Source organism: Chrysochloris asiatica, unplaced genomic scaffold (genome assembly GCF_000296735.1).
Source record: "Chrysochloris asiatica unplaced genomic scaffold, ChrAsi1.0 scaffold00037, whole genome shotgun sequence".
Taxonomy (NCBI): domain Eukaryota; kingdom Metazoa; phylum Chordata; class Mammalia; order Afrosoricida; family Chrysochloridae; genus Chrysochloris; species Chrysochloris asiatica.
Window position 1 is genome coordinate 23,254,082 of NW_006408555.1, and position 19,529 is coordinate 23,273,610.

A 19,529-nucleotide genomic window follows, 5' to 3' on the forward strand; every position below is an offset into this window, starting at 1 on the left:
TTTTCTCAGACCCTCCATTTTACCACACATAATATCCTTCTCCAGGAACAGGTCCCTCCCTGACAGTTATGTCCGAAGTATGAGTATCCTGGCTTCCCGGGAGCATTCTCATTATACTTCTTCTAATCACAGATAGGTTTGTTCTTTTGGCAGTCCATGGTACTTTTAATATTCTCCTCCAACACCATAACTCAAATACATCAATTCTTCTATGATCTTCCTTATTCACTGACCAACTTTCGCATGAATATGAGGTGAATGAAAATACTATGACTTCGGTCAGGCATACCTTAGTCCGCAAACTGACATCTTTGTTCTTTAACACTTTAAAGAGGTCTTGTGCAGCAGATGTGCCTAATACAATATGTTGTTTGACTTCTTGGCTGCTGTTTCCATGAGTGTTGATGGTTGATTCAATCAAAATGAAGTCTTTGACAACTTTAATCTTTTCTCTGTTTATCATGATGTTATTTACTGGTCCAGTGGTGAGGATTTTTGTTTTCTTTACATTGAGACATTAAAGTAGAGGGCACTATTGCAGAAAGAACACTGCCCAGAACCCAGTTTTATGGCTTTGAATCGGATTGCTGACTAGCTACGTGGACTGGGGTAAATAGGGCAACATTCATGGTGATTTGAGAAGGGCTGAGCTTGTGTGTCCAGTCATGCTTTGCAAGCACACACTCAGTACGTAGTTTTAATTTATACTACATATAGCTACAGAAAACCTCTTCATGATTCAATTTACACCTCATTGTTTCATTTAATAAGAGGCTTCACTCATATATATAAAAAAAAAAAAGCTCAGTGAATGGGAGCTCCCTCTGCAGCCCACATTTGCACATAGCCAGGGTGCTTGCTAGTGCTCTGTGAATGGGAGCTCCCTCTGCGGCCCACATCTGCACATAGCCAGGGTGCTTGTGAGCACTCTTGTTTTAGTGACTGAGTGCTGCTACAACAGGAATACCACAGTGTGTGTGGTGGTGGTGGTGGTGGGGGAGGCGGGCCTCTAACAAATGTCTTTTCTTATAGTCTAGAAGGCTCTAATTCAGAGTGTTGTTCTAGAGGAAGGGGTTCTCTTTATTGGCTCTGGAGCCTTATCTCTCTGAGCTGCTCCTACTGGGTTATTTTCAAGTGGTTTTGGCATCTCTCTTCCTCATCTCTGCTTGTTTGTTTAATCTCTCAAAAGAGATGGAACTTAAGAATCCTGCACTGATCCTGTCTTATTAACATATAACAAAGACAACCACCTCCAAATGGCATATAATCACAGGTATGAGGTCAGGATTTATAACATATATATTTTTTTTGGGGTGGAGGTGGGCGGGAATAGGGAGGAATGATAACACATATTCAACCCATTAACAGCTTCCTCCCTCTCTCAATGACTAGGGCACAAAATGTACAAGAAGCACAAGCTGCATTCTCTTTCTCTGAAACTGAGGGTTTAAATTTAGAGATCTGTAGAAGACTGCTTGGTCTTCAGGACAAATGCCTTGTTTGTCAAATAATCGAAACTCTAAGTGAAAATGTGGAGAGCATACTGGTATGTGGCAGTGTATCAAGAACACGATGCTTCCCAATTTGACTTATTCAAGTTCCCTATTGCCTAAGCTGGTCCAATGCCTAGAAAACAAAATAAACTCAGGCAAAATCAGGGGAAAAGCACACAAAGAAAAAGATTAATAGGGTCAAAGGCTTAATTGCTTGGAAAAATTTTGGCAAAAAGCCTTGAAAAATAGCAGTAGACTCTTCTGGCCAATCTCTGTGGAGGGTCATAGGCAGCACTTCTAGGACAGGACAAGTATGAATGCGTGTCCTTTGTCAGCAATGGAATGACAAGTTCAGATGGACTTCCATTTCCACAGGAGGGTTAGAGAAACACTAGTTACACTGCTCAAAACCCAACTCTGTACTCTACTAACAGCAGTGTAGAAGATGCAATGAAATATTGGAGACATCTATTAGGAACCATTGATAATATTCCCTCCAGCCTAATGATTCTTCTGGGGGAAGAGGATTAGCAGAGACTGAAGCTGGGTTTGGGGGTGAGTGAGAAAGAATGGCATGGAGGAGTCAGAAGTAACTAAGAGCAACCTACAGGGTCTTCATATGCAACATTATCTGCAGGCCTTTGGAGGAGCTTGGGGTCTTCTGATATTTCATATGGCTGTGGCAGTAATTTCTTAGCTAAACAAAGGGATTTTCAGCAAAAGTAGTGTGCTTTTATAAAATAAAATAAACCGTTAATTTTAAGGAGGCATATACTTCTACTCGGCATACACAGGGTTGTCCTGAGTTAGAATCAATTAGACACAGAAACTAACAACAAAGCTCCAGTGGGTGAAATACTGCGGGGGGGGAAAAACTCCCCTCCATTTTAAAATAAAAAAGGCAGCAAAAAGTATTTTTATGCTTGGTAGTGGTGTGCCATGGAGTCGGTTCTGACTCATAGTGACCCTATGGCTTCTGAGGCTGTAAATCTTTACATGAGCAGAAAGCCTCATCTTTCTCCTGCTGAACAGTTGGTAGTTTCGAACTGCCGACCATGAGGTTAGCAGCCTGACCCGTAACCACTATACTACCAGAGGCTCATTTTTATGCTTACTAGATTAATATCCTACCAGGAAAAAGTTAAACTTCTGAATAGAGAAGTGAAGGCCTTATTAAATAAACAATATAAAACAACAAAAGGACCCTTGTTCTATACATAATACATTCAGGAATATGTTTTACAAGAAAACTAACAGCCACTGAAATTCTTTACAACATTCCTTTTTCAAAAATTTTATTCCTTATCCACTACTTCTACTAATACGCAAGCAGTGCAGAAAACAAAATTAGCCACTGAAAATACACTAACACTAAGAACTTACTAGAATTTCTCTAATCTAATGGCACTCCGGGAGAGTGCATTTTAAAAAACAAAATTTCTCTACATTCTTTTTTTATAAAAACTAAATTTCTCATTCAGGGGCCAACAGCCAAGGCATCCCATCGTAGAATCTCAACACTTTTGAATATATTTGTTCATGCCTGGATTTCAAGACGAAAAAGGCAAAAACGTCCCAAAGAGCATTAATAATAGTAGGACAATGTTTCTGTCAAGTGCTGCCTAGTCAGTTCTGACTCATCGCAACTCTACAAAGGGTTTCCAAGGAAGTAAATGGTGGGTTTGAACTGGCCAACCTTGTAGCTAGCAGTATAATGCTTATTCTACAGCACCACACCAGGACCCCTATGAGACAATGTTGTTGTTAAGTACCATGGAGTCGGTTCCGACTCACAGTGACCCTGCACAGGGTTTCTGAGGCTGTAAATCTTTACGAGAGCAGAATGCCTCATCTTTCTTCCACGGAACCGCTGGTAGTTTTGAACTGCTGACCTTGAGGTTGGCAGCCCGATATGTAACCACTATGCTACCAGAGGCATTCATTAGAAACAGAAGGGTGTGAAATGAGAAGCTGACCTAACTGATTTGATCAACACATCTCAAGGTGAACTGGACACAGGCAGTGCCTAATTATCTGGCACTGCTGTAAACAGAACAACCTTTAGTGGTTGGCTTTAGAAGAAATTTATTTTCTCACAGGTTAGGAGCCTATGAGTCCAAGTTTAGGTTGCTGGCTCTAAGGGAAGGCTTTCTCTCATTGCTGGCTCTAAAGAATGGTCCTTATCTCTTCTGAGCTTTTGTTCTTGGGTGGTCTTCATGTGCTTGGCACCTCCACTCCACCAGCTTTCTAAATGTATTCTTTAAGACATGCAGGAGACACTCTGCTGCCCTTACAAGACCACTAATTTGAGGATTCCATACCTGCTACTGAGTCAAGACGTTAGTTTTGCTCTGGATTTAACATATGAGGTTATTAAGAATTGGAATGCCATGAGAAAAATGAAGAAAACTTACCCCAGGAATAAACTGCTGTTGTCAATACATGGATACATACAAGTCATACATAGACATATAAATGGCTGTTCTGTTTTTAATTAACAAGCCACTTACCACTGTCAGAAGAGTCTTCTTTTTTGGAACGCATCTTTCTTTTTCTTCCACGTTTACTCTTTTTTGTTTCTCCTCCATTTTCCCCTTCCACACCATCTGGACCAGCACAATTATCAGCATGTCTTGCCATGGTATTCTTAGAAAAAGAACAAAATTCTCTTTACTAAAAAAGCTAACAAAACAAGATGTGAAATTGGAAATTTTAATTCTTGTTTAATAAAATAAAGTTTGGGGTGACGAGTATCCATATCAATGCTGGATTTCCTGCTGCTGCGAGCCATTGAGTTTGTTTCAACGCAGCAACCCTGCACAGAGTTTCTGAGAATATAAATCTTTACGGCAACAGAAAGCCTCATCTTTCTCCCGTGAAGCAGCTGGTGGGTTTGAACTGCTGATCTTGGGGTTAGTAGCCCAACACATAACCTACTACTCTACTAGGGCTCCTTCTGAATTTCTTAGTATATGCTAAATGTGTCCTCAACATGTTCTTCTCATTCAGAGGACTGGTCTCAATGTGGGGCAGAATCACAAAGAGGGATAGGAGGGCTCATCAGAAGACCAGGTTGTGTTCTCTGAGGGGAGTGTTCAGCCAGCAGTCTCCAGACAGGAAGATGCAGGAGAGGAGCAGACTAGCTCTCTGTCCCATGTCAATTTCAGTCCTTTTTAAGGGATTACTTTAAACAATCAAACCTAGTCAAAGATATTGAGTTCCCTAGGAGTGGAAAGGTTCACATATGGACAGAAAACTCTAGAGGGGGATGACTGGCTGGGGACTGCACTTTCCGTAAGTAAAAGCATCTTGATGTTTACAACCTCAGTGGAAAAACCTGCCCTGCTTAGCAGTGGAAGATGAAGAATGCAACAGTAACAACCATCCTAGGGGAAGGGAGTCCGGAGCCTTACCCGACGTGTGAATGTTTTTCCACACTTAGAACAGACGAAGGCCGCAGGGACAAAGTTGGGGTCATGATAGCGTTTGAAGTGCATGTCGAGGAGCTGTTTCTGGCGGAAGGTCTTATCACAGTGGCTGCAGGCGTAAGGCTTCTCCCCAGTGTGCGTACGTTTGTGCATGATCATGTGTCTCTCCTGAAACAGAGCCGGAGGTGAAAGAGGCTCAGAACGTGGCCATGGGGCTACTATTCAGCTACCAGCCACATGCACACGGCTGACAGGTTTGTCTCACCCAAGAAGCTGGACTTGACACTGATGATTGAGACATTAACTATGGGGGTAAATGTAGAGTATTCAAAGAGCTACAGTGCACATACAATGCTGCTGCCTCCTTGGTTGCTTCTCTAGCTCTAGCCTCAAGTAACATGTCCCAGGAGCAGACTCTTCCCCTACTCTAGTCCTGGACTTAATTTCTGCTCATTTCTGAGAAAGAAGTTGGTAGTTTACATTAGGAGGAAGCAGCTGGGACAGACAGAATATTAGCTAGAGACTGTGATAATGTAACTTTGGAACATGGCCTTTTGAGTTTTTATTTTGGTGATGGTCCTCACAACCCAGAGTTTAAAAATACTTTCCTTGAATAGGGTCACCAGGGACAATTTGGTAACAATCATAGGTGATGGTTGTACATGATTTAATTAATACCACTAAATTGTGTGTACTTGAAGAAACATTGGAAGTGAAATTTAAATTAATAATGGAGGGGTGGGGGAAGCCACTATACTATAAGTTTTAATAAAAGTATTAATAAATACTTTTTGATAAAATGTGACACCGTGATGGGGCATTGAGTGCTTTCTTAGCATGAGGACCCTACCTGTCTACAAGCGTAATCACACTGGTCACACTTGAAGCGTTTCTCGTTCTTGTGTGACTTCTGATGCTGGATGAGGGCATAGCGCTCATGAAACACAGCATCGCAGTAACGACATTTCTTGCCTTGCTCAATGTAGGAATGCTGCTTTCGCAAGTGGACACCTGGAAGCAAAACACAAAGCCCAGCCTAACTTTGAAAACAGATAAGCATCTCAATAGGTTAATCATATTTCCTTTCACTTCTTGAAAAATTACTATGCAGAAAATAAATTTTTGAAAGAGGAACAAAAGATGTTTGGAGCCCATTAAGATGGCTTAAGCAGGATAGGGGAGAGATGAAGGTAACTTCAACAGGGGTGATAGATAGGGATACTGCAGGAAAGCAAGAAACAGATGAAGAGTACAGGAAGTCCTATCAACAGGATTTAGTGACTTTAGAGGAGTAAGGAAAGGGAAAGGGGGTCAGGGATGACTTCTAGGGAGGACTTTGTTGAAATCACTAAGGCTTGACAACAGCAAGGCTAACTACAACAAACAATGGCTAGACAATAGCTTTTAGTAAATAGCCATTTACATACACAAAACTCAAGAGTCAGAGAATGAAATTATTTATGGTCCTCATGTTTTCATAAATCTTTCAAAGACAAACAAAACAAAATAAAAAACACAACACACATATTTCAGTAGAGTCACTACAAGAGTTAATCAACTTACCCAAATCACTTTTTCGGGCTATAACAGTGTCACAGTGGGGACAGTGAAATTTGGCCACATTTTCGGTGTGCTTCTGTAAAATATGCATCTTCATGGTACCGCTCTGGGTAAACCGAGCATGACAAATATAACATTCATAAGGTTTTTCCCCTTAAAAGGAAATAGAGAATAAACAAATTCAATAAAATGATGAGACTCTTACAATTTAACTGGCGGATAATTCAGAGGCAGATATACTCAGTTACAGATACCACATGGCATACTTGAGGGAACTGAAGCCCAACTTCAGACCACTGCCCTGTACGTGCCTACCTCTAGAAACAACCAGTCCTAACATGCTCCTGGTCATGTGTGTCCTGCCCAGCTGTGCTACAGGGTCCTCCACATTTAGTGCCTACAACAATGGCTACCTTCAAGGAGAGTAAATGGATGACAGAGGGATCCACATACTTTTCTTTGTATGAAAACAGACGAAGCTAAGTCAGGCAACCTACTGACTTCTCAAAGTGAAAACTCAAGATTTTCATGTCATTTTACTTATTCCTTAAAAGTATTGTTTCCATATGAATGAAGAATGAAGTCAAGTAACAAGTCATTCCCCAATATATACTAGCTAGAACAATGAAGTCAGAACTAGGCTAGAGAATGCGAGACAACTTTTAGGCCAGCCTTCAGATAAACAATGGGGGTGAGTGCTGGATCAGCTGAAGCATAGCTCACTGGGGAGAAGTCCTACCTGAATGGGTTCTCATGTGCCTTTTCAGCTTGTACGTGTCCCTGCTGGCATAACTGCACAAACTGCACTGGAACGGACGCTCTCCAGTGTGAGAGCGTATGTGACGTTTTAATTTGCTGACCTGAAACATGAAAGCAACTTGTTAACATGGACTGCACTGAAATTCCAAATATACAAAAAAGCATGATAGATAATATTACTTCCCCCTCATTATTTGTAACCTTACTTTCTCAAAATTTTTAGCATAATTCAAAGGGTGGGTATAAATATATGAGTATTAACGTAGTGGTTACGATTCAGGCCACGAACCTTAAGGTCAGCAGTTTGAAACTACCATCCACTCTGTGGGAGAAAGATGAGGCTTTCTGCTCCCGTAAAGATTTACAGCCTCAGAAACCCTGTACAGGGTCGCTATGGGTCGGAACCGACTTGACGACACTTAATAACAACATTTAGGACTCGAATTGGTCATTAGTAATAATGGTTTATGGGGTGCACAGTGGCTCTGTAGGATAAGCACTGGACTTAGAACCACAAAGTCATTGGTTCAAATCCACCAGCTGTTCTGTGGGAGAAAAATGAAGCTTTGAACTGTTCCCAGAAGGGAAACCCTATACGGGACCAATATATACAGACCTGACTTGAGGGCATTTAATAATATTGTTTTTGTACCATTTTCTCTACTGCTAACTATGTTTGAAAATTTCCACAACTGCTTTAAAGTAATTTATTGAACTTTTACGGATCAATTTTCTGTCAAATTCTAGATCTGAGTTAATGTGCAACGTGTTTTAGGTAGCGTAGTGGCTACGAGTTGGGCTGGTACCTCAAGGTCAGCAGTTTGAAACTATCAGCTGTTCCATGGGAGAAAGATGAGACTTTATGCTCCCTTAAAGATTTATAAACTCGGAAACCCTACATAGGGTCGCTAACAGGTGGAACCGACTCCACGACACACCAGCACCACCAGGCCCTCCTCTCTTATCATTAGTACCTACCACAGTACTTGCTATACAAAATACGTATGGTTTAAATTATTATAGCATAGCAAATACTCTAGAATTGATTTTGGGTTTTCAATACAATTTGAAGAATCTACTGAATATAATGGTCACTTTCTTAGTGTTATTTTGCACAGCAGGTGTTAGAAATTGTAGTAGCAAGTGAGGCTTCAGGGAACCAGTCTGTATACCTCCATCATCACTGTCTACTCTGAAAACAACAAATTTAAAATCTGGTTTTAAGAAGTACTTTGAGTACTCATTAACACTTGCTTTAAAATTTTAAAGTGTTCCAAAAATTTAAAAGCCCTGCCTGCATTCCTAAGTGTTACATAGGGATTTTCCTATACTCTAAGTGGCAGAACATCTATCCCAAGAGCATTACTAAATAATTCCCTTTACTCCTAGATTTGCCTCCTTTATCACATTTTAAGTTCTCATATTCCAATGAGCTATTTGTCTAGTCTTGTTCCAATAACTCACTTTTAATTTACTATAGTTTCACAATATCCTCACACACAAATCCTCTAATTCTTTTTATAAAATCTTAAGTTATCCAATTTACTCTTCCAGTTGAAATTTAAAATAAACTTGTAATTTTTCATTGCTTTATATCCTTTGGAAAAATTTGCAAAGCTTTCTTCAGTTATCGGATTTTTTGTTCAATTTATTCTTGAGTCATTTTGTAACTATTTAGATCAAACTATTTAATAGCTTCTTAGTATGTTACTGCTAGTCTATAATAAGTTATATAATGGCTTGGATCAAGCACACCTTAGTCTTCAAAGTGACACCTTTCCTTTTCATTATTTTAAAGAGGTCTTTTGAAGCAGATTTGCCCAATGTAATACATGATTTGATTTCTTGACTGCCGCTTCCATGGGTGCTGATTGAAATCCTTGACAACTTCAATATTTTCAGTGTTTATCATGATTTTGATAATTTGCCCAGTTGTGAGGATTTATGTTTTCTTTATATTGAAGTATAGAATGAACACCGAACTGCTACGAGTTGGAACCGACTTGAAGGTACTTGACAAAACCAGATTATTTTTCTTTGGAATAAGCATGAAAATGAATTTTCTGGCATAAACAAGTGAGCACTTCCAGCACTTCATCCATTTGTTGAAACCTTCCAATTCGTACTCATTTAATTAATTCTTGGAGTCCTGGTTCTTTGCTAATACCCTTCATCTTATACTTTGATTTTTCAGGTACAAATATGTCTGTAAGAAATTAGTTTGTCCTTCCATGTTATTCCACTGGCTAGGATATCTCATAAAATATTGAAATAATGACTTAATTAGAATGTGTTTACTATAGGCTTCTAGTATATTACTCTTGAGACTTGCTGAAATTTTAAAACAGTAATGAGTATTTGATTTTCTAGTAGTATTTTTTCCAGTTACTTTTATAATTGATATGTTTTTTCTTTCTCAATGTAGTATATACATCAATAGTTTCCTACTGTTGAACTATGCTGGCATTTTAGCTATATTCTATTTAATAATTGCATACTTTAAATTATATTACTAGATTTGGCTTGTTAACAATTTTGTTTAAGATTTTTTTCTGTGAGAAGTTTTTGGTGGCATTCTTACTCAGTTTTAATTGACAGGATAGCCTCAAATAATAAAAACAAGTTGATAAGGCTTCTATTTTTAAATACTCTGGGCAGAGTTAACACCACAATAGATACTCATTTCTATGAAGTTTGGTAGGACTAGTAAATCTTTTACACTCACTTCAATTTTTTGGAGGGGGTTGGGGTTAAGATTTTCTACTTCATCTTAAGTCAGTTTGGAATCATGATCTACTTAAGAGACACCATCAAGGAACCAAACACTCACTTCTACACTGGCATAATCGCACATGGAACACTTAAATGGCTTTTCATGAGTATGTTTGTAACGACGATGCCGCACCAATTCTCCACTGGTCACAAAGGCCATGTCACAGTCTGGGCACTTGTGAGGACGAGTACCTAGAGAAAAGTGGGCACAGGAGGAAGAGCAAAAATAAGGGCAGAGTTAATGACACCACGGAGTTTAATGTGTGACACACAACTACTGCTAGATGTTCGGACCTCGATCAACCCATCATCTCTATATCAGATAGTCTGACAGTGGCTTCAAAATCTATGGGCCGGCTCAGTTGATCTTTCAACTCTAACTCCAGAATATTAGAAATGTGTGTTAAATATTTAGTTTCTCATATCCACTCATTTGAACATGGATTCAAATTTAACTCCCTTCATGTATTTTGTATTTATTTCCCAAAAAACATTTTGTAACTATTCTGGTCACTATGAATTAAAAGTCAACAGAAACTAAATAAGCAACCACTTGAGATCAAAAGGGCAGTCTTTTCCCAACAACGAAGTTCAGAAGGCAGGAAGGGCTAGGAAAGGAGGAGAAATAGAATACTTCCTAAAGAATACAGAAAATGCAAAGAAAGTGATGATGTTACATTGTATGGGTTGCAATTACTGAATGTGACTTGTTGAATGGGAAAAGGGATTTGCTCTGTACACTTTCATTCAATTCATAATAAAAGATTAAAAAAAAAAAAAAGCCAAAACTTCAAAAAAATTTTAAGTATAGTCTTTAATAAACATATAAGCTACTAAATTAAAAACAAACACGCAAAAAACAAAACCAAATCACACACACAAAGAAATTATATGGGATTGCACTGACAACAGCAACTTGAAAGATTAGACAGAAAATTTAGGTGGTAGTGAGAATGGAGGGGAGGGACAATCTGGAAAAGGAGAGAGAGTGGTTTCAACAACATGAACAATGTTACCCATGTCATTGAATTGAACATGTACAATTGCTGAAATGGTATTATGTTCTGCTGTGAATAGCCTCAATAACAAAAAAGTTAATAAATAGGAACATCCTTTTGCTACAATCCTTGCTAAAGAATACAGAACATCTTTTACACCTTGATACTTTATCAGGATTAGAGTAGACTATGTATTTAGTGTTCATAAGTACATTGTTTTTTTCTTTTTAAATATAAACATACTAGCCTGTTTTCTATATAAACTGGTTTTCATAGAGGTCCAGAGATTTATCAAAGACTTCAGTACTACATTTTATGTGGCTTAAACAAATCACTTTTTAAATATCCATGTCTAATTTCTGTGATCCAAATGTCAATTTATCAAATAATTAAACTTTTTTATAAGCTAATAATATGCCATTTACATTTTTTAATTTATTGAAAGAATCCTAGTATTTTAAAATACATCCTCCCATATCAATCCTGTAACATAAATACTTCAGTGGTCCTATCTGGATCTTTTCCAGATGTTTTATATTCTGAAATGCTTCATGAGAAATATACCCAGGGTAATAACGACAACAGAAAGTAGATAACGTTGGCAGGAGAACACAGTGCTGTTTTCAGACTGTTGCTCAGAAATCTAGTGACCATCTGTAATTGCAGGCTTGCAATACCCATTTATTGGTGAAGGTAAGACACTCCCAAATTGCAAAGCTGCAGGAAGGCTTCTCTCTGAAAATGGAATTAGGAAGAGTCACAATGTAATGACTTGATTATAAACAGTCATCTGTATAAGTGAGTCTTTCAGAGACTGAGAAAGAAGCCTGGAGGCGGAAGTATGATTGGAATATGATAGTAATTAAGAAGGTCCAAGGAAGGTTCATTTGCTTCCTAGCACCACTGAGGATGAAGGAATGAAGGACAGAGTTGTGTCGTCTGCTGATAAACAATTAACAGCAGCAAGAAAACAGCAGCCATTTCTGTTTGGACAAGGTAAGCTGAAAAACTGTTTAACAAGTACTCTGTAGGGGAGAGAAATAGCACTGGCTCTGGTAGATGTAAGCCCAGCAATTAGGAAAGTGGTGGCGTTGCTGTGGGACAGGAATTTTCATCAGGTTGCACAACATGACCGCCTATGTTCCCTGTTCAAAGTTCATGCTCACCAAGCCACCTCTCAATCTTTCAATAGCTATGACATCTTGATGGTAGACAAGGGCACTTCCTTGTCTAAAAAACTCTACCTAAAAAATAAGAAGGTGTATATTTCTTATAGCCACCGAATTTTAATCTAGCATATACACTGTGTAACCAGGCAGATGGAACTTGTTTTAAAAGCTGAGGACCTACATGCAGTCACTACACTATGGTGCTCCCATCTTGAAAAGTCCTATGTGATCAGCAGATCTAAAGTAGTTGTATGCTTCGGTCCAAATGTCTTCACACTACCAAGTAAACCATATTATCAAGAAAAACTAGTCGAAAAGTGACAAAGTAACGTTATACCACCGTAAGTTACAAAGACTATACTACTGCCCAGAGTCTTTTTGTGGCACTGTAAGATAAGCAGTAGACTGTAAGGTCAGAGGTTCAAACCCACCAGCTGCTCCTTGGAAACCCTATAGAGTGGCTATGAGTCGGAACTTACTCAAGGTACTTAGCAACAACAATACAACTGCCTCACATATTGCTTATAATAAGTTCATCTGACAACTAGCATATCAAATCAAAATGGGAATCATAATAAAAGGTAGAGAACCTGGATAGAGAAACTCTATCCTTCAGGAAACAAAACAAGAGAAAGGAAGTCTTTACACATTTGTAGGGAGGTGCCCAAACTCAAAGTACAAAGAGCTTAGGAGAGAGACTTTAAAAGATTCCTTCCAACTCAGTGGGCTCCAGAGACCGGGCCACAGCCAATGTGAAGTTAATGAGATATCTTGATGAAGTGTGTATGAAGCTTGAACAAATATTTGAATGCCACAATAAATTAGTTAGTAATGGCTTAGCCTTTCTGCTCTGACATTATGAATTACATATCTTCTCTGAGGTGAAATACACAGAAATATCCATGGTTCTCACTGTTAACGCTCTTCCTCATAGTGCCATACATTTGTTGGCTGGGAATTTTTTGGGTCACTGTTTACAATGTTAACAACACAATAGTACTGTCTTTAGGAAACATCCCCACTCATCCCTATGGACATGGTTATGTGCCAAAGATCAGGTCCTTTTGTAAATACGGCATTATGCAAAACTTAACCGTATGCAAAATCTCGGTGACCAAATGCTCCTCAGGCTCTAAGAGTCATTTCAGTCCCCATGGGACTGGCTCCCTTCCCTGTGGAAGCAGCAGCAGCAGCTGACTGGCTATTCCTCTCCAGTCTCTGGATGGTGATTTCAGCTGAGCGGGTTGGCTGGTGCCATTTCAAACCACACACAGAGCTAATAGGGTACAATTTGCAGCCAGGAGGGAACCTGCCCTCTCTGACCCATGCAGCGGTGTTCTTGCTCTCCATGGAAGTATTGCCCCACTGGGAATGCTACCACTGATGGCCCCAATGTCTCCAAACAAGCAAATGGCAGATATCTTAGGGGTCTGTGATGAAGTCAGTGCCGTGTTTCCATCTGTGCTCTGTCTTCTCACCAACTTGCAGCCCGAAGCTGCAGCTTCGTTTGGACAGCCTATGGGTTAGCCGGGACTTCCGTGCTGCAGAGCCATGTGTGAAGGTTAATGGCATCTAAGACTGGGGAGAGGAGTGGGTTGGGAGGGATCAAGGACCTGGAGCTCAGGAAAGGAGAGGGGTACTCTTACTCAAACCACATAGGTCCTTACCTGTCTTTAACATGATTTAAGCAGATTCCAAGAAAAATCACTATCTTATATGCAAAATGTCAGGTAATGAGGTAGTTGATAAAGTGAGGAGTTAGGTGTATTACAGGTTAACTATCATAGACATTTTCTGGATAATCACCCTTATAAAATTTGGATTATTTCCCAGTAAATTTTCTTTATGTTTGCATGTACCTAACTCCATCTGCTTAAAATGAAGTCAAGATGCATAAAGAATACTATTAAAAAAAGAACAAAAACCTTCTTTAACTTCCTTCTGGAACCGGCTAGGATGAGACTTAAAACCCAAGTTTATCTCAAGATTTAACCTTGGCTATGTATAGGGGGAAGAGTCCTGATGTGGCATTGTGGGTTAATGCGCTGGACTGCAAAGTCGGTGGTTCAGGCTTACCAGTTGCTCCTTGGAAACCCTATACAGTGTAACTATGGGTCAGAATTGACTCAACTGCAGTTAACTACAATATGTGTAGCGGATGGGCAGTACTCATTTCCCTGGCCCAACATTTTTATCCAATACCTGTATGTGTGTTAAGGTGGTTCCTCAGGAGGGTGACTGTTCTGAATGCCCTGCCACAGAGATGGCACTTGTGTGGTCTCTCATCAGTGTGACTTTTCATGTGACGATCCAAATTTGAACGCCGTGGACATGTGTAACTACAGAGTTCACACTGGAATGTCTTCTTTACACCTACATCAAAATAAAACAGTTAGTTATCTGGTGTGAGGCTTCCAAGTGTTATGATTAATTCTAATTAAAAAATTTCTACAAATATATTTCATTAATCTTTATAACTAATTGTAACCTAAGTCACATTAAGTCATAACTGTGTCATGCCACTGACATATTTTTTTTGTCTTCAGGCCTTAAGAAACTAACGCAACTGGGAGGAACACCTTTTAGACTCTGGTTAAAAAGTCCAGTTACCCACCTAATGATCTGTTTAAACAATTCTTTTAAGACACAACAACTTGTATAGCAACTGTGTTGTGTGCTTTATTCCATATGGTTTTGTGAGAATATAGTGGACGAACTAATCTTACCTTTCTTTTTAATTTTTGTTGGCTTTGGAGGCTTCATGTTACCAACCACTTTCTCTGCATTAACCTCCGACAGCAGACCCTCCTGCTGTTCTTCCTCAAAATCATAGACAGACACATCCACATCTTTGCCTTCCTCTGTGTAACGCAGTTTGCTCTTTTTGGTTTTCTTTGTTTTTTTGGCTGGTGGCTGATAGTCAGGGTCTTTTTGCCAACTAGGATCTTCCTGAGGTGGAAGTTCCCCTTGCTCTAGCGTTTCCACCTCTCCATTGGCCCCTACTTTCACCACTTGAAATCCTTCAGGCAAAGGTAAGGTGTGACATATCATGGATTCGCTTTCTGCAAGGCCCTCTTTAGACACTTCATTCTCATAAGCCCCCTGAAGTTCTTCTACTGAAGTGGTAGCAACAGGTACAGTTACGGGAACAGGTACTTGAACAAGCTGAAGTTCTCCTATGTTTATGGGCTGTTCCTCCATATTTACAACCTGCAAGGTTATGATCTGGGTATCGTCCACAGCAGCCTCTGCTTCTGGAGCCACTGTCCCCTCCATGACTTCAGTCTTCATCTGAAGAAGGGTAGGGTCCAGCTGTTCCATCATTACCATCTGTACACCACTGTTGACATCCTGGACCACCTCACCCCCATCTGTCTGGTTCTGAGGTAGGTGGCAAGCGTCTTCCTCCTGGCCCCCTTCCCGGCGTCGCTGGTAAGTCTTTCTCTCCTTTCCTTTAATAAAAGTTTCGGACTCCTCCACAATGGCTTCAACTGCCTCACCTTCCATCTCCCCTTCCTTTATTAAGGGAGAACACAAATCATTATTTTAAATGTTGTTTGTCTAAATGAAAATGTACATTTTAAAATAGACTCCAGTAAATGACTTAAGCACTAATGGTTGTTAACATTACAAAAAGACCCAGATGTGCCTCCTGATGGAAAAGCACCCCACCACCATGAAGTTGTCTTATACAAACCAAACCAAAATCAGATACTAATTAAACTTCTATACTCAACTATTAATTATCAGGAAACTGGGGAGACAGAATATTAAATACAGGGATGAAAATCAACAAATGCCAGACAAATAAATCACCAGGATGGAAAATGAGAAGGATGGAAAGTGAACATAGATCAGTGAGTGGTTCTTAGCTTGGGGCAATGTTGCTACTAAGCATGTTACAGCCCACACAGGTCAGTTTCTCACAACAAAGAATTATCTGGCCCATAATGTCAATAGTGCTGAGGCTGAAAACTCCTGATATTAATAAAACAGACTTAGAATCAGAGCAACCAAACACAGTGTATAGATCTTCTTTGGATCCTGATTCAACCCAACAAATGGTTTATAAAGACAGGACACATTTAGAAATCTCAGTTCTGACTTAATTATTTCATTAAATAATTATTAACAAAACTCCTTTAAATCTTATGCATTTATTATTATCATGATGTTGCTGTTAAGTAAGTGCTGACTCATAGGGACACTTATATAGGGTTTGTGAGGCTGTAAATCTTTGTGGGAGGAGTTCTCAGCTTTCTCCTACAGAGAGACTGACAGGCTTGAACCTTTGACCTTGTGGTCCAGGGCTCATCCTACAGAACATTTATTATACCTATTTATAAAAACATTGGCAGAGAACCTTGTTCATATTAGCGAACTTCTGCCTTAGAAAACATGTTGTCATAGTAGCTGTTTATTTCCCCCCTCCCTATTTTTGGAGCCAGAATCAGAACTTGCATTCAGACTCTAAGGACCCTGTTTGCAGACCACATAATCCTGACCCCTGTACCGTACCATCAAATGATAACTGATTTGAATATATATTAGAAAACGGGAGGGAGAAAGGGGGAAGAACCAGGCAAACTAGTAGTTTTGGCTTTTTAAGTCCTGTGAAAATACCCAGAGTACTTAATAAATATGAATAAAATAAGTCTGAATAATCACCTAATTCAAAGCAATAATTTAACACCAATAAATACAAGGCTAATTCAAAATTAAAAGCTAACATGTTTTGTTATTTTTGGCTTAGTCTTCTCAAACAAAGCTTTTGCTGCTTTTATTAGGGACATATTTCTCTGGTTCTCTATCCAGGTACCTTTAGCCATAAGGAGTGAGTATATAGTCTTTAGGGACATGGGCAAGGCCTGGTCTTGCATTCTAGGAGATACAATCTAAAAGCATTAGGATAGGTACTCTGGTTTAAGGTCAAACTAGGTAGTTTTACAGAAAGGTAACCTAACATCTAAGTATGAGTTTAAGATGTTTCATGGATGTGGAATTTGAATGGAATCTTATAATATGGCCATCATGTTTAAAGGCAGAACAGGGTGTGTGTGTCTATTTAAGGGGAAGGGACTGACTCCTTAGGTAGAATAAATACTACACACATAAGGGAAACAGTTACGGTCGGTAAATATTCAGAGTTGGCTTCAAGCTCAGGACAGAGAGAGGGTACTTAAAAGGGAAGAGAAAGATGTGTTGGTTGTGGCTATAGTCTGGATGGCCCTGAATTGACAAAAGCGCTGTGGGTTAATGTGGTGGACTGCAAAGTTGGTTTGAACTGCAAGGCTGGTGGTTCAAGCTCACCAGCTGCTCCTTGGAAACCCAATACAGGGGTCGCTATTGGTCAGACCCAACTCAATGGCACAACACTTCATATTGTTGGCAATGGGACACCACTTATGCCTGCTAGCTGGGGGAAGTTGAGATCTACATGTTTCATAAAGAATAGGGCTTGATTTCCTGAACAAAGTGTGTCACTATTTTGTAAAATGAATTGACATCTGATGCATATATAACATTCCTCTGCTTTTCAAGACTCCTCAATATCTGATTCCATGATAATTTGTTCAGATTTATGAGCGGGATTCAAGAAGATCATGGAAAAATTTCATTATGTGTTAATTCCACTTGTCAGCAACTTTTTAAGCCCTCTCACGCCTTGTTACTCTCAAGCTGCTTGTCTTTTCAGAGACATAGTTGTTCCCAATGCCATCGCCCTCTCTATGCTTTGTACTTCCCAAGTTCTACCCAACTCTCTCAGATCCAGCTCATCCTTACCACAATAAAATACTCTGAGGTGGCCACCATGATTTTCTGACTGTCTATTTGCTGATAAAATACACAATTTAGCACTTGCCGTTCTCAAAAACAAAATAAAAATACTACAGCATTCAATGCAAAGGTCCTTTACTAGCTGTTTTCCTGACCAAACCAAAACCAAACCCACTGCCATTGATTCCAACTCAGAGACCCTGTAAAGGGTTTTTGAGGTTTTAAACATATACGGATGTTTACAACTGTTTCTCTTCATTTTGAGTTGTGCCCCATCAGCAAATGAAGGTCCCGCAGGCTTCCAAAATCAATGATTTGTTCATTTCAAATACCTTCTTTAGATAGCGTAAGAGATGACTATACACATGGACCTCACCAGACAGAAAACACAGAAATCAAACTGACTACATCTGCAGAAAGAGACGATGGAAAAGCTCCATATCATCAATGAAAACAAGGCCAAGGTCAGACTGTGGAACAGACCATCAATTGCTCATATGCAAATTCAAACTGAAGCCGAAGAAAATGAAAACAAGTCCACGAGAGCCAACATATGACCGTGCATATATCCCACCTGAATTTAGAGATTTGAAGAACAGATCTGATATATTAAACACTAAAGACAGAAGACCAGAAGAGTTGTGGGATGACATTAAGAACATCAAACCTGAAAAAAGCAGAAAGTCATTAAGAAGACAAGAAAGGAGGAAAAGGTCAAAATGGATGTCAGAAGAGACACTGAAACTTGCTCTCCAGCGTAGAGATGCTAAAGCAAATGGAAGAAATTACAAAGGTATACAAGAGATGAACAGAAAATTTCAAAGATCAGCTCGAGAAGATAAAGAAAAATATTACAACAAAATATACAAAGATCTGGAGTCAGAAAACCAAAAAGGAAGAACATGCTCAGCATTTCTCAAGCTGGGGGAACAGAAGAAAAAATTCAAGCCTCGTCTTTCGTTATCGAAAGATTCTCTGGGCAAATTATTGAATGATGCAGAAAGCACCAAAAGAAGATGGAAGGAATACACAGAGTCACTGAACCAACAGGAAATGGTTAATGTTCAACCGTTTCACAAAGTAGCATAAGATCAAGAACCAATGATACTGAAGGAGGAAGTCCAAGGTGCATTGAAGGAATTGGCACCAGGAATTGATGGAATATAAACTGAATCTTTCAAGAAAGTGAGGCGCCACAGGAGGCACTCACTCATCTCTGCCAAGAAATTTGGAAGACAACTATCTGGTCAACTGACTGGAAGAGATCCATTATTTTTGACCATTCCAAAGAGAGGTGACCCAATGGAATGCAGAAACCATTGGACAATCTCTTTGATATCCTATGCGAGTAAAGTTTTACTAAAGGTAATACAGAAATGGCTGTAAGCAGATATTCCAGCAGTTCAAGCCGGGTTCAGAAGAGGTCGTGGAATTTGGGATATCATCGCTGGTGTCCAATGGATCTTGGATGAAAACAGAGAATATCAGAAAGATGTTTACCTGTGCTTTATTGACTACACAAAGGCTTTCGATTGTGTGGATCATGACAAGCTATGGACAACATTGTGAAGT

The 19,529-nt window shown here is 39.5% G+C and overlaps 1 protein-coding gene across 2 annotated transcripts in view; it reads right to left on the reverse strand.

The window, feature by feature from the left end:
- The window catches only part of CTCF (CCCTC-binding factor (zinc finger protein)), a 55,466-nt gene that overhangs the window by 7,080 nt on the left and 28,857 nt on the right, over positions 1-19,529 (reverse strand). The window contains exons 3-10 of one of the 2 annotated variants that reach the window (XM_006860246.1): positions 14,906-15,695; positions 14,382-14,552; positions 10,071-10,204; positions 7,221-7,341; positions 6,485-6,634; positions 5,772-5,932; positions 4,907-5,089; positions 4,004-4,139 (exon numbers count right to left, since the gene is read on the reverse strand). In XM_006860246.1, the coding sequence (XP_006860308.1) occupies positions 4,004-4,139; positions 4,907-5,089; positions 5,772-5,932; positions 6,485-6,634; positions 7,221-7,341; positions 10,071-10,204; positions 14,382-14,552; positions 14,906-15,686 (1,837 nt within the window). In that variant the 5' untranslated portion in view covers positions 15,687-15,695. The remainder of the gene's footprint in view (positions 1-4,003; positions 4,140-4,906; positions 5,090-5,771; positions 5,933-6,484; positions 6,635-7,220; positions 7,342-10,070; positions 10,205-14,381; positions 14,553-14,905; positions 15,696-19,529) is intronic. The other variant, XM_006860247.1, reaches the window with a different exon arrangement.